Below are 25883 nucleotides of genomic sequence, written 5' to 3'. Positions count from 1 at the left end.
GTTAGCCCAGTGAACTTCACACTTTCCTCAGGTAGTCCCTTCACTGAGCTAAGCTAGTTGTCAGACTGGACCCTGAAAAATCACATCACTGCTCTCGTTTAGCCTGATTTGGAGATGCCGGTGTTGGACTGGGGTGTACAAAGTTAAAAATCACACAACACCAGGTTATAGTCCAACAGGTTTAATTGGAAGCACATTAGCTTTCGGAGCAACTATCACCTAATGAAGGAGCGTCGCTCCGAAAGCTAGTTTGCTTCCAGTTAAACCTGTTGGACTATAACCTGGTGTTGTGTGATTTTTAACCTCATGCAGCATAGTTTTAATGACATAGTCCAAATCACATCCTATACATACAAATATACTTCACCTGCCTGATCCAAAGGTATAATTCAAACACATTCTCAATGAAAATCCCACCCACGCATTCCTCATCTACATGCATATTGATGTATGCAGTTTAGATCAGAAAATTTATAAAATGGTAACAATACAGAAGGAGTCCATTCAGCCAATTGTATCCATACTAGATTGTCGCTTTGGAAACCCAGCTAGTCCTACTCCACTACCCTTTCCCCATCAGCCTGCAAAGAGTTTGTTCTTTAGGAACTTGTTGGATTCTCTTTTGAAAGTTATGGTTGGATTTGGCCCAACACATTCTCGGGCACTGTATTTACAGCCTGACTATTTTCTTCACAATTTACTTTTCCTCATGTCACCATTTTTTTGCTAGTCACCTTAACAGGATGCTGTCTTGTTCAGATTCCTTCTACCGATGCGATCAATGTTCTCCTTTACTCTGTCTCAACTCTTCACAAGATATTTAACAAAAACATATCAAGATATGCTCTGTAAATTCTTCACTGGGTGCATGTCCGGATACTCAAATGAATGTTACAAAGATGTCAATTAAATCATTTTCCACCGGTCTGCCCTATAGACTTGGAGTTGTGTTTAAAATTCAAATTGAAAGAAAACAAAAACTTTCTGAATCTGCACTGAAGGTGATGGAAATAGCAGTGAGTTATTTTGTGTTTTTTTTAAGAAGTAATATTGAACAACCCTGTGGTAATTTAGATTGGGCAGCATGGTGGCTCAGTGGTTAGCACTGCTACCTCACAGCGCCAGGAACCCAGGTTTGAATCTCACCTCAAGTGACTGTGTGGAGTTTGAACGTTCTCCCCATGTTTGTGTGGATTTCCTCTGGGAGCTCCAGTTTCCTCCCACAGTCCAAAGATGTGCAGATTAGGTGCACTGGCCATGCTAAATTGTCCACAGTGTTCAGGAATATATAGGTTAGAGATAAATAATGGGGGGGGTGGGTTACACTTCAGAGCGTCAGTATGGACTTGTAGGCCTAACAGCCTGTTTCCATGCTGTAGGGATTCTATGACTCACTTCCCCACCCTAATGAGGCAAAACTGAGGACTGCAGATGCTGGAAACCAGAGTTTAGATCAAAGTGGTGCTGGAAAAGCACAGCAGGTCAGGCAACATCTGAGGAGCAGGAAAATCGACGTTTCAGACAAAAGCCCTTCCCCAGCTAATGAGCCCACTGTTTTATTTGAGGGTGAGTCCTCTTTTGGTTCTTTCCCTTCTCCTGACTGGGTGTTTTTTTGCTACACACCATTCCTGGAGGAAAGAACAAGCAAACAAGAAGCTGGATTACTCAGGCTACTCTGATTTTCAGGGACAGCTTTTCAGGATGCTCAGAATCAGGTACAGGGCTAGCATTAAGTATGCACTCCTCTTCCCTATTTATTCTGGTAGCTCAGTGTACAAGAAAAGTTTGAAACAAAAACAGAAATAGCACAACGATGTCAGGCAACATCTGTGAGAGAGCAATTAAGTTAACATTCCAGGCTGAAAGAGTTTGTTGTTTCACTGGAACATCAGATGCCCCCTTAAGTAATGTCCTCAGCTCTTTGGTTTTATTTGTTCTCATTTTTGTTGCAACCTTTTTTGCTGATGTCACAAAGATAGGCCAGCAAGTAAATTGTAAGTAATGTGCAACTGTCCATTTTAGCAGGAAGAATTAAAAAGAAGCATATTATCTAAAAGGTGAGAGATTGTGGAGTTGTGAAATGTAAAGGGCATGTCTTGCTGCTTGAATCACAAAAGATGCAGATGCAGTTAGTTTTTGTAGAGAATGTTATTGGTTATTATGAGGAGAATTATGGAGATTATGATTCCATTATGGAGGGTATTGGTGAAATCACATCTGGAGTACTGTACATAACACTGGTCTCCTTATTTAATAATGAATATAAATATGTTTGAAACAATTCAGAGAAGGTTTACCAGACTCATAGCTGAAATGAATGAGCCAGTTAATGGGAAAGGTTTGGACAGACTAGGCTTGTATCTGCTGGAATTTAGAAGAGTAAGAGGCAGCTTTATTGCAACTTATAAGTTCCTGAGAGGTCTTAAAAGGATGGATGTAGAATTGTTCCTTTTTTGGGAGAGTCCAGAACCAACAGTTACTTTTGCAAAGTAAATAGCTGTCCATTTAAAACCGAGATGAGGAGATTTTGGTTTTCACAACAGGGTTGTGAGTCTTCAAAACTTCAAAAGTGGTTTGATTCCAGCTGATGTTATTACTGTACATGTCAGATCTCAGACTGAAATCTAGCTCAATAGGTTTCGTTTTAGTTTTAATGAGGTGGACTTTCACTGAAGAACAAGAACACAATGTTGCAGATGTTGTTTTAACAAGAAAACAGAAGTTTATTAAGCAAAATGAAATAGAATGAACCAATTGTTTATCTATAATACATATTCAAAGAGTTTTACACACAATAAAAATATTATGATATTAATACCAAAACACTCTTTTACCAATTCTCAAAAAAGTTCCTATATACCTTACCCACTGTAAACCTTTTACAATATTCACACCAGAATCTTTTTAATCTAACAGCTCAATAGGTTAAAAATAGCAATGAATTTAACTTCTAAACTGGAATTACTGATTGTTTATTCATGGAGGTATAATACACCTGAACCTGAATATACTCAACTTCAAGTAACCTCTTCAGGATTTTATCATAACACTTCTGGTTTGGGACTATGGCTAACTCCTTACTGTAACAAAGTCTAGTTTGCTATAGCCTTCCTTTCTCAGGAGCACTACTCTATACATGTACTTCCTTGTAAGGATTTCACAGAGTTGCCCAAAACAATGTACCACTGAACCAAAAACCTTTCCATCTGAGCTACGGGTGTTTCTTTTAAACTAAAAAACTGTTCAGTCTAGAAATTTCCAACAAATCTTCAAGCATAATGGCTCACCTGTGAAATCCTAAAGTAAACACAAAATCATTTGGTTGTTAAAGTAGCCTTTACAAAATGTTTTACAAGTTATCACCATAGCTACCCAAATACCTACAAGTTATTATTAACTTCAAACACATACAAAACCTGTAGATTATAAGTCAGTCATCCAAAGCTTCAAAATAGTCATGGCTCTGCATCTGTGACATAAACTGATTTTTTTAATCATATAATTTGTTTTAAATTTGAGAGATAGATAGATTATTGGTAAACATGAGGGGTGAATGGTTCTAGTGGATGGGCAGGAAGCTAGATTAATCAGATCAGCAATGATTTTATAGAATGGCAGAGCAGGTTAAACTAACCAAGTTACCTTCTTCAGCTTCTTAACCACATATACTTATGTTATGCTATGCTATTAAGATTAAGTTCATTTCCCACCTTAGCTGCTCTGGGAAGCAACAAGGTTTTTGCATTATAACATAAAAGTCTTTATCACAAGAAAACTTGAGTACAGGAGCAAGGAGGACTTCCTTCAATTTTAAAGAACATTGGTGAGACTGTAGCTGATACATTGTGCGCATTTCTGGTCCCCTTGTCTAAGGAAGGCTTTACTTAGAGATTCATCACACTGAATTCTGAGATGGTGGGAGAGATTGAGGAGACTGAGTCCAGAATTCTTCAAGGGATAGACAAGTGAGAAACACAGTAAGGATATTATCCCTACCTGTGGGTTTAGACCAAGGACAGTCTCAGAATAAAAGGCAAACCATTTGGGATTGAGATGAGCAGGAACATCTCCACTCAGAGAGTGATGAACCTTTTGAATTCTCTACCCCGAGGACTGTCATTAAGCTCAAGATTGATAGATTTCTAGTTACTAATGGCATCAAGGGATATAGGGTCAGTGTTGTAATATAGTGTGGAGGTAGATGACCAGATGACCTAGAATAGCAGAACATACACAAAGGCCTGAACGGCCGACCCCTACTCCCATGTTCTTTGTAACAATAGCACCCCTATAATTGTATTTGCATGAGATTCCAGGATATGGTTAATGGTCTAGAGGGAAGCATGATAGTGATTTCCATCGCATTATTGCTTGCCCTTCCTGATGTCAGAAGCTGCAAGGGAGGGAAAGGTGAAGTAAGTTTAATGCGTCACTGAAGTATCTTAGAGAATAGATGGCTATTCTGTGCAGGAAATAGAACTGCTGCAGACTGAATATGCTCATGTTGAGGCTGATCAATTGAACTAATCTGTCCCGAATAGCATTGTACTTCTTCGCTTTTGTCAAGGCCGCATTCATCTTGGCCAACGGTGTCAGTTTGAGAATTGCTGGTCCACAGGCTGGCACCAGATCGGCCCTTCACTGAAGTTAGAGCATACTTGCCCTGTTGGTAGCTCCTAAGACGTTAGCGAGACTGTCCTGTAATGATCCTGCTTTTGGTTATCTCTTACACACTGGAAGAAAGCAATAAGTCACTCTTCAACTGCCTCATCGCAGTCACACAGCTGAGATTGGTGACACGGATATGGATATTGTTGGAACATACCAAATACCTTATCATTCTGTCTCTCAGGGTGTCACAACTCCAATGACCTGTGTCACCCCACACAAAACTAATTTTCTACAGGTTTCAGGTTTTACCCATGTTGATAGATGTTTTGTGCATAATGTAATTTATTCTATTGGCGTTCTTGCTCATTTCACAGCATCGGAACACGATAATTAACTCCAGTAAGAATGAAAAATGATAACCAACTGCATTTAATTATCACATTATGTCTGGCACTGTGCGATGCATCTAAAACATGTTTAAAAACAAATCTCAGCTTCACGATTACGAATCTGGCAAACACAGTGTCTTTATATGAAATTGTGTCACTCAGGCTCAGGAGACCCTGTGTTCAAACTGAGCTCTTTAAATAACCTCAGTGCCACAGGGCAGAGATGGCAAGAGTTTACAAAGTATTCCTACCTAGTTCCAGATTGCTCTCCAGTCTGTGTCCATTTGGATATAAGAAATAGGACTGGGAGTAAGTCGTTTGGCCTCTCAAGCCTGTTCAGCCCGTTCATTACCATCAAGGCTGATCTCATTGTGGCCTCAGCTTCCCTTTCCTGTGAGTCTCTCCATAATGCTTGACTCAGTTATCAACTGAGTCTAACACAGCTTTGAATATGTTCAGTGACCCAGTCTCTACTTCTCTCGAGTGTTGTGAATTCTGAAGATTTGAGAGAAGAAATTTCTCCTAATGTCCATCTTAAATGGACAATGCTTTAGTCTGAAACTATGCCCCCGGTTCTTGGTTTCCCCACATCCCCTCAACATCTGCACCACCATGGCTCCTTGGAACCTTCTCTGTTTCAATAAGATCATTGTTCATTCTTCTAAAGGCCTCATTTGGCAATCTGTGAGACAATTCTTAATCAGGACTGAGGATGTCTTGCTTTAGTTCGATGGGCTTTGTGATGGTTGATGTAATCTGCAGACTACTCCTTGCGCAGGGTAGTTGGTGTTTGGTGGGTTATGTAGATGGGTTGTTTGGAGGTTCCCTCTGAAATCTCGGCTTCTCCTCTGTGGTCTCTTGGCAATGTGGTCAATGCCTCAGCAATGCCACTCTTGTCCATTTTGGTTGGTCTGGGCTCCCAGGAGTTAACAAGGATGTTTAGATCTCTTCAGGAATGGTTTGAGGACCTCCCTAAAGTGTTTCTGCTGTCCTCCTGGAAGTAGTCTATCATAGCTAAGTTCCAAGTAGTGCAGTTGCCCTGGGAGTCTGCTGTCGGGCAGATATAATTAATATAATCTGCCCATGTTTCTTGATACTCAGCATGCTTGTTTGGGAGAGGATGGTGCTGTGGGGCCATTCTGCTCACCGCAGGTTTTGAATGATCTTGGGTTGACACAGCTAGTCGTACCCATCCAGTTGCTTCAAGATACTGGCTGAATGCCAACGATTATAGGCACAATCAGCTCATCTTTTCTCATTGCAAGATTCAATCTATGAACCTGATGCGAACTGCCTCCAATGGAAGTTTATCCCATTAGATCAGTGAATGTATGACATGGATGAGAGCACAGACTTGTTCAGCACTGATACCCGTCCTTCCCATGAAGCCTGTTGATGTTCAAAGCAAATGCAAACCCATGTAAGAAATAAAATGCTGTGCCATGCCCATTGTTTGGTTAATGTGAAAGGCTAGCATTTGGCAGGTATACTCGCAAATATCTCCAACTCAATGTTATTGCTGCTGCTCTTTATAACTTGAAATGCTTGATGTATATCTCTGGAATGCTTATGTTTAACAGCCTCCTTTCAAGCTTCAGAGACTTAATGATTTTTCAGCTTTTTCTGCAAGAAGTGATGAGGCATTGTATAAATGTGTGCTTCTTCATTTTCAATGCTGCTCAGAATAAAGAGGAAAAATACATGTATGTGTGCAAAGCTTGCACTAACTACTGCAATTTATCAGTTCATTTCATTACAACACTTTATAGCAACACCTGTGTCAACACTGGTCGCCCTGTATCCCAATGACAGGCACATGTTGTATGCATTAACTCTTCTACCCTGTGTGTCAGTGCACGATAGGTCGCATCTGGCTAGCAAACAGAATCACTCCCTGTGGAAACATATGCCAGGACTCCCTCAGCTCATAGAGACTTGTGTATCCCACTGGTGTTTGTAAAATACTGCATTCTCCATATAAAACCTTCTTTAAGATTTAAATTAACAACAGGAAAGGTACAATTACTATTTCTCTGGTGGACGGCTGAAATTTCAAGACTCTGCACTTACCTCTTCCTTCGCCTGTGCAGCATTAGGAATGCCATTCTATTTAGTGCTGGAAGTCACATAAAGCCAAGCTATTAAACCTTAAGAAACAGGCTTTTATGTCAAAGGCCACAATTATTGTTCAGCAAGAAGGTTGTATAGGTCTCTGCTTGATCATAATGTACTCCAATTAATGAAGTTTGGTCTAATTATCAGCAGTGGCTTATTGCATTTACTCTATGAACTTGCACAAGGCCAGCACTGGCTGCAGTAGTCTCCTGTCACACCTAATTCTACCACCTCTACCTACTGGTAAAGTGCCACAGGTCATCATTTACTGTGTGTTGTTAATGTTTACATGTGGCAACAGTTATATGAATTAAAACCCTACCAGTCGTTTTTTTTTAATATATACCATTGTTCGGAACATCAAAGATCCTCAGGATTGTAACTGTGCAACATGAAGGGTAAACAAGTGAATGTACAGAGACACAAGGGTGACAGGGTAGCTCAGTGTTAGCACTGCTGCCTCACAGCACCAGGAGCTCAGATTCAATTCTACACTTGGGAGGAGGAACTGTCTGTGTGGAGTTTGCATGTTCTCCCTGTGTCTGTGTGGATTTCCTTCCACAGTCCAAAAATGTGCAGATTAGATGGATTGGCCAGACTAAATTGTCCTGTAGTATCTAAGGATGTGCAGGCTAAGTGGATTAGCCATGGGAAATGCAGGGTTATAGGGTGGGGATTGGGTTTGGTGATGTGCCTTTCAGAGGGTTGCTGCAGTCTTGATGGGCCAAATGGCATCTTTCCGCACTGTATGGATTCTAGGAGCATATCAGGTGATTGCATTTTGGCTGAAAGTCAACTGAAGCTGAAATACATATTTATCAAAATTGATGCTATCCCATTCTACCATCACACACACTACCAACACCACCACCCCTCCCCCTACCTCTTCCAGACCATAGACTCTTCGTTCAAAGGTTGGAAAAATCCAAGGCCCTCCCAGAATATTTCCACTGGACTACAAGTTAGGCCCAAACCTGGAAAATACAGGCCACTCATTCCTTTTCTAAGATTATGCTACATTTGCTCCGACTGATGTATGCCCCAGAGATGGGGCTTTACCATAACAAAGAGTACCATCTCCTTAGCAAGAGCCACAAAAACTGTAGTAACATACTTTTTTGTTTAAGGAGATGGGAAGCAGAATGTGGCATCTCATTTCATGGTGAGCCCCAAAGACAGGAGAGATTAGTTCCTACCACTGCAGAATTGATTGATTGATTATTTATCCGTTGTTATGTGTTTTCAGGGCCAGAATGTTCCAAAAATCTCACTGCACAAAGTGGAGAGATAAAATCACCTGGATTTCCTGATAAATATCCAAACAATTTGGAATGCACCTACATGATCTTTGCACCAGCAATGGCAGAGATACATCTGGATTTTGCAAGCTTTGATCTGGAACCGGATGATAATGTACGAGAAGGAATGTTGTGTCGTTTTGATAGGCTAGAAGTCTGGGATGGTTTTCCAGGAGGTAAGAAAGGAACAATATTTCTTTTCAAAATTTGCATGGTTTTTATTGCAGTTTTTGTTGGTGTCGGTTGAAATCGTTTTGATAGTGTTGTACTCATAAACTATTGAATTGAAGGAAATGTTAAGGATAATATCACAGAATGTGACATGGAGTACGGCAGAACTCATTCATATTTGGGGAAACACCATGACTCAAAAATTGACAACATTTTGAGACATCGTTTTAATTTGACAATTTGTTTTAAGCAAAAACTTATCATTAATTATTGCCCTGTTACTATACCAGGACTTTGGTTGCAGTCTTAAACTGCACAATCTCTAATGCTTGTTTTTCTGCATAGAAATTTTGAATAATGGTTACAATTATCTGATGTTAAAATCAATTGTTCTCTCTGCCATAATGCTGTAAACTCATTACCTCCAAATTGTTCTGGATTTTGATATATAAAAAGAACCACTTGAGAGACCAAGACGTGACAAGGTTACAACAACATGAATTTCCATTTACATAACCTATTGGAAGCACTAAGAAACCCCAAGACTTCAAGAAAGCATATAAAATAAAAATTGACAAGAAGGCAAAGAAGAAGAGATTAGGACAAATTTTTCTACAGGTTAATGAGAATTTTTTAAGTGGAGCCTCAAAGGAGATAGTAGGATGAAAGAGCTGAGGATGTACAAGATGCTAGAATTGACAGAGAGAGGAGTAGCCAAATTTGGTTTGAAAACTGAAGGTTCTAACATGGAAAAGCTGAAGGGTGGGAATAGGGAAAATTCAGTTGTTCAATCAATATGAGTTCCCACAAGAGAATTAAAGCAGAGACTGTGGGCATGAATTTCTGCAGAGAATCCATCATTTGTTTTGCAAACAGTTAAAACCAGAGTGTAATGAACTTTCAGTGTTCTTCCGCCAAAGTTTACAATGGGCAACCAGGAGAACACCCCCACAGATATTCAATCCCAAAGTTCAATGAGTCTTAAAAAAATTAAGTCTTTCAACAGTGTATCTGTAGGGAAGGGGAAAGGCTTTTAAGAAGGCAAAATTCAGTTTGGGAGACATTAATCTTGATAAAGTGGAGCATTTTAAGATGATATTATGAGTTGTAGGCAGTTCATTAACTTTATAATTACAATACTTTTTGAATCTCTGATACAGTGATTTCAAATCTCAAAAACAGCAGAAATTACAAGAGGAATTTGACTTGTCAGTCCTGTGTTGCTGCTATCTCTAAAGCTGTTAGCTGAAGCTAACTAATCTGCTGTTTCTCTGCCCTCTCCCCTCATTCTTTAACATGCTTCCTTTTCAGGAAAGTATCCAATTGCCTTTTAAATAATGTTCATATCTCAGCTTCAACAGGCACTTGTTCATCTTCGAATAACCCTCTCTATGAAATAATTGCTTTTAACTTCCTTTGTTTTCCCTCTCCTAGAAATCTTTGTTACCATTTCACCCACTACTGGAAATAATTTTCAAATTATTTACTACTTAAAATGTTTCATCACTTTGAACACCTTCCCCCATAACCCTTCTTGGCTCATAAGAGAGGTACTATATTTCAAGAATTTTTCATAATTATAACCTTTCATTGCTGATATAATTCTAGTAAATCTTTACTATACAGTACTCTTTTCATGGTTCCATTATGTTTACTATAATGGAATATCTAGAACTGCACATAATAATTGAAAGTGATCTAACCACTTGCCTTACTTTTATACTCAGCACCTCTATGGAACAAATCCAGAATTCTAGGTGCTCCTTATGACATTGCTACTTGTGTTAATGTAATGGTGCAGACACACTTATCTCTAAATTACTCAGTTTTCCTACTTTGTCAAACATTTTTGCCATTTAGGATATTTTACTTTCACTATGCTTTTCACCGAAATGTGTAACTGTGTGTGTCTTTGCACTCAACTACATGTATCATTCTCCTGAATTCTACCTCAGAGTTTGTTATGGCCTTTAAGTAGCAAACTTTAAACAGTTGTTCCTCTTGTACCTGTATCCAGATAATTGATAAAAATGGAAAACCAAAGAGAAATCCCTAGGGCAATGCTCAAGTGCAGCCAATCCATGAAATACTCATTCACCTACTTTCTGCTTTACAAGTCGCAATCATAGCTTGTGGTTATCATCTAAAATGACGAAGAGCAGTAACTTTGAAAGAGAACGAAGGAGATGAATGTCAGAGTGTCATTATTTAGGGATGCCTATCGGGTATATTTTTCCAGAAGCTATTGAGAGCACATCTCTGGGATTACCACAAATTCAATAAGTACATAGTCCATTGTAGGAGGTAAGCAATGAATCAAACAATTTTGTTAATTTGCCTTTCTAAAAATAACTGTGAAAGAATTTATTGTTCTTATGACAATTATTTGTTGCTATTAAATTATGAAAATGTATATTTATCTGAAGGTGCCAGAATCTGCAGCATTGTCAGCAAAAGAATTGATTTCTCATGAGTCAGAAATAAAATGTTAGGAATTTTTGAAACATGTGCCTGTGCTTTGGCAGGATAACTAGCTTCCAAATTGAGCTGAGTAAATTGAAATACAAGGCAGTGTTTGATAACATTAGACCCAGTCATCTATTTAATTATGACCCACTTGACTTGTGTGTGGAATGAAATCAAAGGCAATTTGACCATTAGTGGGACACCTCCCAAATCAGTTGTTTCACATCAGCTAGCCACAGGACTTTGTTACACACTCTTGCGCAAACTGTGTCTGATGTTAAGGCTGAGGAAAGTTAATTGTGACAAAAATTACTATTTAATTCTATTTTCAAGTGTCAGTCAGTATTTGCATTTTGATAATTGTCTGAACCTAGTCATTTTATGAAAGAGTTTGATTCACTGCTTCTTTTAAGTGTGTACCACACGTTTATTGAAATCCTAGTTACCTTGGAAATATATTCAGGAAATGTTACCTGATTGGCATTCCTAAACACAAATGTTTTGATATTCATTCTCTTCTTCCTTGACACATCCTGGCACTAAAACAGATTGATTGGTCTCAGAAGACTTCTAACTGCTTGCCAAGATATTATACCATTTTTGCAATGAAAAAGGAGTGACAATTTAACTCAGACTAACAAAAGTATTTTTGATTAACAACATAAAATGTCTATAAAATTGTATTTGCCAAGAGCTTTCCTGTAGCTCACCATCAACTCTCCTGTCATCACCTATCTCTATATTTTCTGACCTCCTGTACTGGATGTACAGAAATGTCTTCCCAGTTATTGGGAAGATGAAAAGCATTGCCTTCGGTCCCCTGACTGAATCTCTGCCCCTTTTACCAAGAATTAATCCTTTCCATGTGTCTTGGACTGAATCACGCTCTTTATAACATTTGTACTGCATTTGACCATTGATCCACGCAAACACTATGATTGCCTATTTTCAACTTCTATAATATCACCTAATCCTTTCTGTGCCCAACTCATCTGTTTCTGTAATCCTTATCCGTATCTTTGTAACCTAAAGACCTAAGCTATTCCAACACACTCTTGATCAACCTCCTAAATGTTGAAGGACATCAAAAACTCTGCCATTCATGTATTTGCACCAAATTCTGTTTAGCTGGTGCTCACTGACCATCATTGGCTCCTTATTAAAAGAAAATACTCAAATTTAAAACTTACATTCTTATTTTTAAATTCTTCTATGGCTTCATCATTCCAAATTGCTGAAATCTTCTCCAGGCACACTACCCTCTGAGGTATACGTGCTCCTCTAATTTTAGTCACTTGAGGAACTTTTTGTAATCATGCTAATAATGGTCATGCTGTCAGTTACCTGGGCCCTTGGTCATGGAATACCCATCCTAACTCTCTCTAACCCCCTGCCTGTGGAATACCCATCCTAACTCTCTCTAACCCCCTGCCTGTGGAATACCCATCCTAACTCTCTCTAACCCCCTGCCTGTGGAATACCCATCCTAACTCTCTTTAACCCCCTGCCTATGGAATACCCATCCTAACTCTCTCTAACCCCCTGCCTGTGGAATACCCATCCTAACTCTCTCTAACCCCCTGCCTGTGGAATACCCATCCTAACTCTCTCTAACCCTCTGCCTGTGGAATACCCATCCTAACTCTCTCTAACCCCCTGCCTGTGGAATACCCATCCTAACTCTCTCTAACCCCCTGCCTGTGGAATACCCATCCTAACTCTCTCTAACCCTCTGCCTGTGGAATACCCATCCTAACTCTCTCTAACCCCCTGCCTGTGGAATACCCATCCTAACTCTCTCTAACCCCCTGCCTGTGGAATACCCATCCTAACTCTCTCTAACCCCCTGCCTCTGGAATACCCATCCTAACTCTCTCTAACCCCCTGCCTGTGGAATACCCATCCTAACTCTCTCTAACCCCCTGCCTGTGGAATACCCATCCTAACTCTCTCTAACCCTCTGCCTGTGGAATACCCATCCTAACTCTCTCTAACCCCCTGCCTGTGGAATACCCATCCTAACTCTCTCTAACCCCCTGCCTGTGGAATACCCATCCTAACTCTCTCTAACCCCCTGCCTGTGGAATACCCATCCTAACTCTCTCTAACCCTCTGCCTGTGGAATACCCATCCTAACTCTCTCTAACCCCCTGCCTGTGGAATACCCATCCTAACTCTCTCTAACCCCCTGCCTGTGGAATACCCATCCTAACTCTCTCTAACCCCCTGCCTGTGGAATACCCATCCTAACTCTCTTTAACCCCCTGCCTGTGGAATACCCATCCTAACTCTCTCTAACCCCCTGCCTGTGGAATACCCATCCTAACTCTCTCTAACCCCCTGCCTGTGGAATACCCATCCTAACTCTCTCTAACCCCCTGCCTGTGGAATACCCATCCTAACTCTCTCTAACCCCCTGCCTGTGGAATACCCATCCTAACTCTCTCTAACCCTCTGCCTGTGGAATACCCATCCTAACTCTCTCTAACCCTCTGCCTGTGGAATACCCATCCTAACTCTCTGTAACCCCCTGCCTGTGGAATACCCATCCTAACTCTCTCTAACCCTCTGCCTGTCATTCGTCCTTTAAGGCACTCTTTAAAGCCGTAGCTTTTTGACTAGGTTTTTAATCCATCCACCCTCATATCGTATGCGGTTCAGTATTAAGGTTTGTGTGAAAATGTTTCCTTGAAGTGTTTTGGCACATTTTAGTACGCTGAAGGTGCTTTATAAATAATAGTTGTTGTTGTCAATTTGAGACTGTTGACAAGACAGTGATAAAAGCAAGGGACATGTTAATTTGGATTGGCTGGTGGCATGAATATCAATTCTGCAAGTTGTTTATTCACAATACCACTTATTGGAGCTTGATTACATTTTCACAAAAGGAAACTACATTTATTTTATGTACTAACAGCTGGTTTAGATCACGGATTTACACGTGTGTAACATAATCTCAGTAACTAAATGACTTTAAGTTATTGTTTTCACAGTTTATGAGGTAATCCAAACTCCTCAGTGCAGCGACATCGACAGGCTTGTTAATACATTCCAAGCCATCAATTATACAAAGCGTAGAAAATGTTTTTGTCAGATTTGGATTTGCTGTTGCGGTAATAGTTACTTTTAGAAACCACATTGCACTATGTATCTGAAGCAATCAGTATGGAAAGCAGCAGAGATTTCTTTCTCAAATGATGTCTGAAAGCAACCTCCTGTGAGACACAACTGTTTCTGTGCATTTGAGAGTGTGGAAATGTCATCTTAAGGAAGCCAAGCACTCTCAGATTTACGATGAATAATGTACGATGCAAGAAGCATTTTCTGTAGGTTTCTTTTAACATTTGCTTTTGGAGCGAAGGAAAAGCTTCACAGAGAGTCTTTTCTCAGAAGATGATGCAAAGAATCCATGACAAAACACATTGTATCTAGCCTGTGACAGAATTAAGTGTGAAGTTGGATGGCCCTTTGTGTTTTATGTTGCTTAAAATGGAATCAAATATATTCCATCAGTACTCTTTGTCCTCCATGAAAATGAGTGGAAGTCCTGGCACTGTGGAGGAGGTGGGAACATTGATGGATAATAAGTGATTTTGCCACAGTAACATTCCTAGAGCCATCCCATCTCAGTGAAATCCCTCCCCAAGAACTGGCAGAAAAGGAAAGGAAACACACAGAATAAATAAAAGAGAAATGAGACATAGCAACAGAAGCAGAGTTAGGACAGAAGGGATATTGGTAGAGTGAGGAACCTGACTCTTACACAACAGTAATTAGAAGGAGAAGGAAATACAAAAAGAATTGAAGATGGTGGAACTGCTAAAAAGTTGCACAAGAACAATCAGTAACCAGAAATGGTCGATTGGCCTATCTTTAGCAACCCTTTCCGGTATCTCACTGGCATGGTATTGCTTCTTCTCAACTATCTTGACTGACACAGCATGTCAAATATTGCTTACATCTTTCCTATGCTGAAAGCATATGTTATATTTTGTGGAGTTACTAATAAGAGGAAAGGTAAATTTGCCGTAATCCCGCTCTCTTCAGAGAGAGACAACTGGGGTTGAGTTTAACCTGAGGGTCACCACACTTGTGGTGAAGGTAGAGGTTGAGAAGGCAGGACCTTCATGGTAACCTCAGCCAGTGTGGGAATTAAACCTATCCTGTTGCTGTCAGTCTGCATCACAAACTGGCCATCCAGCCGACTGACCCCACCCCTATCCCCATTCCCCCCCCCATAGCTACTAGTTCATAGGAAAGAAAGAAATGTGGGGAATGCTGGCATAATGAAGGTACACACAGAGAAAGAAAATAGCAAAATAATGTAAAAGAAAAATGTAACGTCAAGTAAATTTTAGGAAGAACACTGAAGACAAAATAATGTGTATGTGTGTCTTGCTCATTAACGTACAATTTGTTACCATGCACAAAGATTATCAGTCATTAACTTTCTAAACAATCGTGTTCTCATCAGTGAAGCTATTTTGGGTAGACATTGATTGAATCAAACAATAACATTAAGGTCTGACTATGTTCTGAGACATCAATGCATCACAGTTGAGCAATTCATTTGGATTCCTTAAACTTCTAACATTTAGTCCAGAGCCTTTTTAATGTTAGGAGAAAGTGCAGATACTCTTAAACATTTAAGTGAATGTCCTGGGAATTGAGCCATGTTCGTACCCATGATGCATTGTGTGATACATCTTTTATGCCTGGCTTACTGCACCCTGCTGAAGTGAGCACACAGTTAACAATAAAAACACAGAAATTAACTTACTTCTAGATATTCCCTATGTACACCATCTCCATCGCCTTTGTCCAATGTCCAAACCTGTGAATGTTAAATTATTTCATAAGCTAAGTCATGAACATTAACAAGTATGAAAGAAAACCATCCCAAAGCTGTTGGCTGATCAGGTTTTGAGGAAGTTCATGCTGGTTACAGTGCTGAGCTGGCTTCTACTGTGGGAGTGGGGTGGTGATAATTGCAGTGTAGTTGAGAATGACTCAGCAAAAATGGCTGAAGGATCGTTGTAGAGTGCTCTTGCTCTTCCTAATTGTGCAGGAAGTATGCTTCTGTTTGCATTTTCCATTAGTTATTGGTAGGACTGCAACGAATTGAGCAGACTCATATAGCTGATGGTAAATTTAGAGCAGCATCCTGAAATTAGCTCAGTTACCCAAATTCTCAAATACAGGTGCTGAACATGTTTCTCGAATAGGGGCTCTACACGTTTGGAAGTCTTCACCTTCCAATTTTGACTGACAACCCAATTCTGCTATAGGTCAGCTGTGACAGGTCCAAATTGCCAACCCCACCTTCCATCGTATCCTAACACATTGACAAAAACTTGGTATGCAAGGGTAAATTTCACACCTCGGATACAGCGGATCTGCTGTTCATGTCCAATCAGCATTCTGTCTTTCTTCTTTAACGCATTTCCAGAGCGGTTAAGGAAATGGTCCCAGAAATAATGGATAGACTCTGTTACAGTTCCTATGGATTGGAAGTTTTTTTCATTCATTCAGGGGATGGGGGTGTGCATGGGGGGATGGTGTGGAGCAGGGGCATTGCTGACTCGGCCCAGCATTTATTGCCCATAGACCATTTAAGAGTCAACCACATTGCATGGGTCTGAAGTCACATGTCGGCCAGACCAGGTAAGGATGGCAGTTTCCTTCCCTAAAGGACATTAGTGAACCCCCAGAGGAAGTTTTCCCAACAATCAGCAATGGATTCAGGGTAGCATCAGATTCTTAATTCCAGATAGTTATTGAATTCAAATTCCACACGGCTGTGGTGGAATTCAAACCTGGGTCCGTAGGACATTATCTGGGTCACAATCCAAGTGATAATATCATTAGGCCCTTACCTCCCCTGATGCTAATGTAACCACTTCATTTTTAAAAGGGGAATTATGGACTGATTAGCCTGACATCGGTAGCAAAGAAAATTCTAGAATCCATAATTAATTATGTAATACCACAGTACTTGGAAAACAATGGACTGGATGTACCTGGAGTGGTATGGTGGCTCAGTGGTTAGTACTGCTGCCTCACAGCACCAGGGACCCAGGTTTGATTCCAGACTTGAGTGACTGTCTGTGTGGAGTTTGTGCGGGTTTCCTCCGGGTGCTCTGGTTTCCTCCCACAGTCCAAAGGTGTGTAGATAAGGTGAATTGGCCATGCTAAATTGCCCATTGTGTTAGGTGTATTAATCAGAGGGAAATGGGTCTGGCTGGGTTACTCTTTGGAGGGTTGGTGTGGACTTGTTGGGCCAAAGGTCCTGCCTCCACATGTAGGCAATCTAATCTATTTAGCATGGGTTTATGAAAGGGAAATCATGCTTGACCAATCTACTGGAATTTTTGAGGTTGTGACTAAACAGGGGAACCAATGAATATGGTTTACTTAGAATTTCAGAAAGCTTTTAACACAGTCCCAGGTAAGAGATTCTCAGTAAAGTTGGAGTGCCTGGGAATGGGAGAAGTGTACTGACATAGATAGTGAACTGTTTGGCAGAAAGGAAACAGAGAGTAGGAATAAACAGGTCATTTTCCGAGTGGCAGTGACAAGTGGTGTACTGCAGGGGTCAGTGCTTAGACAGTAGCTAATTGCAATGTACATTAATTGTTTAAATGAGGGAATTAAGAGTAATATCTCCAAGGTTGCAGATGACAGTGAGCTGTGAGGAGGATAAAGAGATGATTCATTGTGATTTGGACAAGTTGAGTGAGCGGGCACATGCATGGCAGATGAAGTATAATGTGGTTAAATGTGAGGTTATCCCCTTTGCTTTTTCCACAAACAGGAAGGCGGATTAGTAACTGAATGTGGATAGATTGGGAAAGGGAGATGTGCAATAAAACTTGGGTGTCCTTGTACACCAGTCACAGAAAGTAAGTGTGAGGGTGCAGCAGGCAGTGAAGAAGGCAAATAGCACATTGGTCTTCATGATGAGAGGATTCGAATGCAGGAGCAGGGATGTCTTGTTTCAATAATATAGGGACTTGCTGAGACCACACCTGGAATATTTTCTGCAGTTTTGGTCTCCTTAGCTGAGGAAGGATGTTCTGACTATGGAGGGAATATAACAAAAATTTTCCAGACTGTTTCCTGGGAAGGCAGGACTGCCATATTCATACAGGCTGGATTGTTTAGGACTATACTTACTGAAGTTGCAAATAATGACTGGGTACCTGAGGGTGTATGTAAAATTGTAACAGAACTCGACAATGTAAATACAGGAAGCAAAAAATACAGGAAAGACTCGAGACCAAGTTAAACTAATCCCACTGTCTCTACACGGTCCATATTCTTCTGTTCTCTGCCTGTTTATGTGACTGCCTAAGTGCCTTTTAAACTTTCCTAGTGTATCCACTTCCACCACCTCCCCTAGCAGTGCATTTCATGATACATCACCCTCTGTAAAAAGAAAATCCTGCCTTGCAAATCTCGTTTAAATCTAAGCTCCCTGGTATTTGATATTTCCGCCCTGTGAAAAAGACCCCAACTATCCACCCTATCCATACCTCGATAATTCTATCAGGTCACCCCTCTGCCTCTGATGCTCTAGTGCAAACAATTCAAGTATGTCCATCCTTTCCTTTTAGCTGAAATACTCCAATCCAAACAAGATCCTGGTAAATCTCTTTTTCACCAACTCCAAAGTCTGCACATCATTCCTATAGTGTGATGACCAGAACTACACACAGTTCTCCAAATGTGGCCTGACCAAAGTCTTATACAGTTACAAGATGACTCACCAACCTTCATACTCAATGTGCTGACTAGTGAATGCAAGCATGCCATACATTTTCTTTATCACCTTATCCAATGTTGTTTCTACTTTCACGGAGCCATAGTCGTGGTCCCCAAGATTCCATTGTGTATTAATGCTCCTAAGAGTGCTGCCATATCCTACATACTTTCCTCTTATATTTGACTTCCCAAAATGCATCACCTCACACTTGTCATAATTAAACTCCAAATGCCATTTCTTTTCCTAACTTTCCAACTGACCTATATCCTTTGGTAACCTTCCTCTCTATCCAAAACTCCACCAACTTTCATGCTGTCTGCAAGCTTGCTAATCAGACTACCTACATTTTCATCCAAATCGTTTACATATTTTACAATCAACACAAATCCCAACGCTGATCCTTGCTGAACACCACCAGTCACAGACTGCCAGGTAGGCGAAAAACACTGCATCATATTTATCAGTCTTTCATAACCTTTATTTATGCCTCTCCTTTCTTCATTATCGCCATTACAGGGGACAACAGTAAGGGCAATTCTGACACAGCATCGATCCAAATATTTCTTCTTCTTCTTTTGAGGGTAGGTTTGACCTAAAGCAGCATGACCTCTGGTGTGTAGGTTAGGTAGCTAGATCCTGAGTCCATCTCAGCCACAATGGGAATGGGCTGCACTGTGGCATCAATGTAATCCTCAGCGGCCATTCAGCCAATTGAGCTAACACCCTCCACCCACAACTCCTGCCTGTCCTTGGTTATGTCACTCTGAACCTGATATGACAGCATCTGAAAGCAGGAACAAGGAAGCAGTGGATAGTATTGAGTAATGGAGGGCGGCACGGTGGCACCGTTGGTAGCACTGCTGTCTCACAACACCTGACACCCGGGTTCAATTCCCGACTCAGGCGACTGACTGTGTGGAGTTTGCACGTTCTCCCCATGTCTGCGTGGGTTTGCTCCGGTTTCCTCCCACAGTCCAAAGATGTGCGGGTCAGGTGAGTTGGCCATGCTAAATTGCCTGTAGTGTTAGGTAAGGGGTAAATGTTGGGGTATGGGTGGGTTGCGCTTCGTCGGGTCGGTGTGGACTTGTTGGGCCGAAGGGCCTGTTTCCACACTGTAATGGTGTAATCTGATCTAAAGTGCTGCAGGACTTTGGAGCAATTTTACGAAGATGTCGTAAAGATGCACACCAACGATTTTGAACAACACAATGCGGGTGGAGATAGAATATGCTACAATAAGAGTAAAGAGTCTCCAGAACACATGAACCTGAACCCATAAAGATAGATTAGTCATTATCGAATGCAACTATAAAGTCAGAGCCTGGTGTACCTGTGATTATCCAGAATAGGAAGTATAATAAACAGAGGAACATTGAAGTCTAGTTCTTGACAATAGTTCTTGACTTTGCTTCTCCTTCCCCAGTGTATCTTGAACCCAAACTCATGTTGTGGCATCAAACAACATAAGATCATGGAGCCCCATGTTTATGGCTATGGGTTTCCACTGAGTTGATAAGACAGCAGTGCTCTGAATGCATCTCCTACTTTTATCCAGAGGTGGCTTGTGGATTCTTCAAAGTGCACTTCAGCTGTTCTAGTTTTCTTGCTAGATTGCCTGCCAATGGCAACTTGCTTGTATGTTCATCAAGTTTGGCTGCCCTTAGCTGCTTAACTACAGAATGACTCAAACTGACGCTTTGGATGTCAGTATTCTTGCTGCTCCATTACCTCCTATTTGTGAGCAATCCATTGCTGCTGCTGTCAATGGACTGTTCCCTCACGGTGATTCTGTCTGGCTACTCCATTGAAGATTGAGGCCAGTTCACTTGCAGAAGTGCTCCTCCTCTTTTCCCAGAGAAAGGGAATTCAAAGAGTTAATTGGACAACTGAATCGTGTGGAGAATGAGTTCCATTAGAATTTGGCACAGCTCCTTGCACTTGAGTGCATACATGGGTGTTAGTGAGTAGACAAATGAATAGGCGAAGTAAATAAATCCTGTTGACCTCAGCACATTTATTTCTGAAACACAGCACTGGGATGAAGTGGGCTCTTGAGCCCATTGTATTCCATGGTTTGAGCATGGCTGGCAGTGCATCTTCCCATTGCAATATTAACCACATTTTTAAATTTACATTCAGTATCCTAACATGACTTATCCCTGCTCCTGGGCTACTGCTTCCAGCTGTGTAAATAAATACTTCCTCATATCTGTTTTTACCATCCAACCTGAGGTTTCACACATATATTTGCAACAAATAGATAATTGGTAGATACCAGTACAACAATTTAGGCAGGAGGGTGAGGAAGGTGGGATGAGTGGCTACAGCTCTTTCTTTCACTTAGTCCTGGGTGAAGGATAGCAGATATTCATTCATACAAAATTCCCATCTTGTCACAGAAGCACCATAGATGCAAAGAAATACGATTAAAATGGAAGGATCTGAAGTAATTGCTTCAGTGAAAACAAAAGCAGTGTCAAATAAAGATTATAGCAGATGGGTAACATGGTCGGAAACCACAGGACAGCTACGAAACGTTACCGAAAGGAATCGACTCAAGGGAGCCCATTAAAAAAATTTAATTGACGTTACTTGCCATGATCAATTACTATAGTTTGACCATTTCCTCTGCAACTGAGAACGCTTAATGCTGTACTAAATTTAGACTCCATTTTAAAATCAGGAGCAATGGTTGTTGACTCATGTTCCATTATTTTTTGATGTCGCTCAGTGAATTTGAAAGCCCCTGGAGTGAGGTATTCCAGACAGTACAGCATACTTTATTGAGTCAAATGAAGATCCCCTGTTGCTTTGTTCTATTGAAAAGCATTGTTAATTGTGTGGTGTTACAGCACGCTGGCTTATGAAGATTGTTTCTCTTCAAACTCCCTCTAGTTGTACACAATAAAGGCATTACTGACGTAATTCTTCAAAGGTGCTTGTGTGCAAACGTTCGCAAGCATCCTAAGATGCAGCCTATTCACTGCTCAGTGTGGTAAAGGAAATTTCCCAATACTGTATTCCCGACACTGAAAGCAAACAATGCTAGAATCACAGCGGGTAAGGCAGCAACCATGGAGAGAGAGCAAACTAACATATTGAGTCGCGATAACTCTTCATCAGAGCTGTATTCATGATAACTATGGTGAGCATAGTGAAACGAGTTTTAAAAAAAAATTTGCTGAATTGGCAAGAGCAGTTTGAAATGTTACTGAAATAAAGGTCAATAATTTAATCCTTGTGCTCAGTACAATGAAATAACCTTAACTTATGATAAGCGTTATTTTATGGTAATCAAAAAAGAGAATGCACCAACACTGGAGGCAGCTCATCCCCTTTGTAACCAATTGGCTGGGTCAGCACAGATTCTGAACTGAGGAACAAATATTCACAGTACCAAGTAATCAGAGTGCCTGGTCTACTCCTGATCCTTTGTGCTATAGAAATTCTCACTGTGGGGAGGTGGCCAATTTGTTTCTTCAGAAAAAGAAAGCAAAATATAATAATGCTTCTGGTTTACTTCTCTTTAAATAATGACCTGTTGAGGAAATCGCTTTTTTCTCAGGAATTGCACATTTCAAATTTTCACAATAATTGATTGCAACGAAAAAGCCTTCCACTGATCCTCCCCCCCCTACTCCCGTCACCATCCCCTTTTTAAATGAGAGGAAACTCAGGCCCCTGGGTTAGAAAATCGAGCTGTAACAGTGTCTAACTGATTGACAAACATCTGTGCTGTGAATTGACATTTTCATATCATTCATGAATATTCAATCAGAGTTTTCCAAGTTGGATCACATGATGTCCCTCACTCGACATTATAAGGTATGATCTAATGTCTGAAATAACTCACTCTTGTTGCCACTGAGTCCATGGAACAAAAAACAATGCCCATGGCACCTGCTTTTAAAATGGAGTCTAAATTTACAGCAGCAATAGGTTTTATGGGATGTACAGGAGACTGTCAGCTTGACCACAATTAATTAGTGCAAGTGAGGTAGGTTAGTGTCTTCTAATGGCTTGTCCCTGTTAATATGTTCTTATTTTATTTTATTGCTTTTTATTTGCTGTTAACCCATGTAGACCTTGTAATCTGTATGTTGTATAATTAATTAATTTTAAAATAAATGGCAAAGGAGTTTCATGCGAATGCATTAACTAATGATGCAGAGCATGTTTTCAATCCATTATTGGCTGTATTCTAGGTTCTGGTTAGGACAGCTGGTTGCTCTAATTTACTTAGCTGAACATATTGTTCACTCCTCTGCATAGGGCGGGGTGGACAATCTGCATAATATATGTGTCCCTTTAGATTCACTTCGCTCAGAGCAAAAGTAATTTACTTTTCACCCCATTACAATTAGGTCTCTACACATATGGAAACATCTGCCTGCATTTTCTCCCAACCTCTCCTCAAGGCGCTCATGGCTAGTGCAGTGTAACTCCACATTTCTTGACCAGACTTGAGCCCAAGTCATGATTCTGGCCATGGTGCGGATCACCAGATCCATCTGCCTTGTCCTGACCTCACAGTCAATGGCCCAGATATAATTTGATCAGTGTTTTGGACAAAACCACCAGACATTGATTAATGTAAAGTCAAAGCAGTACCATTTTTGCTGTGGGTGGGTCTGTTTTAGAGTTGGCAAGAGATGGCAGCTGCTAACTTTAACTCTGGACCTTCTACAGTGGGTTTAATAGACTGCAGTTTTTCTTCTTTCGTAAGATTGAAAAAGTAATTTTCATCTCATTATTTTGTTCATTGTTGGACTGAATTCTATTGTTGCTTCTGTATTCAAGAAGTACATTTACTGTCACTGATTCAAAAGGAAGTACAAACTGTACCGTCATAGAGTCATAGAGATGTACAGCATGGAAATAGACCCTTCGGTCCAACTCATCCATGCCAACCAGATATCCCAACCCAATCTAGTCCCACCTGCCAGCACCGGCCCATATCCCTCCAAACCCTTCCTATTCATATACACATCCAAATGCCTCTTAAATGTTGCAATTGTACCAGCCTCTACCACATCCTCTGGCAGCTCATTCCATACACTTACCACCCTCTGCGTGAAAAGGTGGCCCTTTAGGTCTCTTTTATATCTTTCCCCTCTGACCCTAAACCTATGCCCTCTAGTTCTGGTCTCCTCCACCCCAGGGAAAAGACTTTGTCTATTTATCCTATCCATGCCCCTCATAATTTTGTAAACCTCTATAAGGTCACCCTTCAGTCTCCGACGCTCCAGGGAAAACAGCCCCAGCCTTTTCAGCCTCTCCATGTAGCTCAGATCCTTCAACTCTGGCAACATCCTTGTAAATCTTTTCCGAACCCTTTCAAGTTTCACAACATCTTTCCGATAGCAAGGAGACCAGAATTGCACGCAATATTCCAACAGTGGCCTAACCAATGTCCTGTACAGCTGCAACATGACCTCCCAACTCCTGTACTCAATACTCTGACCAATAAAGAAAAGCATACCAAATGCCCTCTTCACTATCCTATCTCTCTGCAACTCTACTTTCAAGGAGCTATGAACGTGCACTCCAAGGTCTCTTTGTTCAGCAAATGCAGTATATTACAACATGGAATGAACCCTTTGCATCTGTAGCTGAGTGGGCAGAGGGTACATAAACAATCAACGATTGTATATTATGAAAACAGAAAGTATTGAGGCACTCTAGTTTTATGTTATGCTTGGACCAAATGGTCTGTTTTCATCCTATATACTGTAATTCTATGACTCTACGACACTGAGAAAAACTGTCAGGATCTGTAGAGAAAGAATTAATGTTTCAAGTTTAATAATAATTGTGTATTGTGGTTATAATCAAACAAGGTGTGTGTGAGCTTATTTTTATCCATGCCTGGTCACATTTAGTGTGTGTCCTGATTGTTTCCAAATGCAATCTCTGTTTTGAACAATGTGACTGTAATAATTCTGATAGTCCAGTTTAACTCCTCGTTCTATAACAGCGTTTAAGTCAGGCTCAGGCTTGGAGGGCCGAAGGGCCTGTTTCTGAGCTGTAATTTTCTTTGACCTTTGTTCATTCTTCAAAATATATACGATCTATTCAGAGACAACATTCAACCACAAGATGTTACTGATAACATTCCACAATGCAGCAAAACTGTAGCTTTACACCATTCAGCTTTAATAATGGAGAAAACCTACTGGAGTGGTGGAACATTGTTTGTTATTTCGGCTTGGATAAAAATAATCCTTTCTTTGAACACTGATAAGCGAGAAGGCATAGTTGTTTTTGTGAAGGCAGTATCTTAATTTCTGATAAAACTGTTTGCAATTTTACTTGGATGACCTTACTTAGAAGGATGTGAGGTCCTTTTATTTTTATTTTTGCAGGTACCTTGCCAAAAGCGCCAAGACAGATTCTGTTTTCAAGCACCAATTGCATTTTTGACATGCCTTTTAAGTGCATGCAGTATAAACACATACAGCGTTTTGTCTTTGATATTCTTTGCAATGAACGTATGCAGGGAGATGATATCGCCATTCACCATGGTCAAGTAACAAGATGCTGTCAGATATGCATATTATTTTCCAGAAATTTGAAAATGATGATAACAGAAACCTTATTTTAGTTCTTGCCAAAAATCTTCCCAGTGTAAATAGTTGCTCCATTTTGCATAGGCTGATTTGGCCAAGTCACATAAATTTAGTAAGAATTGAAATGGAAGCAGCTGTTGGAACTGAATTGTGACACAGGCTCCAAATGTTGTGACAGCTCACAAAACATCAATGAAATTTAATGAAGAGAAAAGAAATCATTGAGCAGGATTGAATGTGGAATTGGGACGAAATGAAAAGTTCAGTAACAATTGTTGCATAAATAAAGCAAGCCATTCACTTCCTCCTATTAAAATGATCGCCATTTGGCATATAACGTGAGCAACTATTAAACTCTGCAACATTTCTATGGAGGATATAGGCAACTGTCCAGCAGGCAGCTGAGTAAAACTTGTCTTTGTAACTTGGCTATCCAATCACTCATCGGTTCTGATTTCACATCATTGGCAAGTATGAAAAGGTTAATTTTGCGACCATT

At 40.5% G+C, this 25883-nt stretch overlaps 1 protein-coding gene across 3 annotated transcripts in view; it reads left to right on the top strand.

The window, feature by feature from the left end:
* nrp1a (neuropilin 1a) overlaps positions 1-25883 on the top strand; it is a 183084-nt gene that overhangs the window by 58573 nt on the left and 98628 nt on the right. For all 3 annotated transcript variants that reach the window (XM_060825079.1, XM_060825078.1, XM_060825077.1), the window contains exon 4: positions 8362-8589. In XM_060825079.1, coding sequence (XP_060681062.1) covers positions 8362-8589 — 228 coding nt within the window. The remainder of the gene's footprint in view (positions 1-8361; positions 8590-25883) is intronic.

The sequence above is a fragment of the Hemiscyllium ocellatum genome, chromosome 5 (genome assembly GCF_020745735.1).
Source record: "Hemiscyllium ocellatum isolate sHemOce1 chromosome 5, sHemOce1.pat.X.cur, whole genome shotgun sequence".
Taxonomy (NCBI): Eukaryota; Metazoa; Chordata; class Chondrichthyes; order Orectolobiformes; family Hemiscylliidae; genus Hemiscyllium; species Hemiscyllium ocellatum.
The sequence above is the reverse complement of the archived record's forward strand: the minus strand, read 5'-3'. Positions and strand labels throughout refer to the sequence as shown.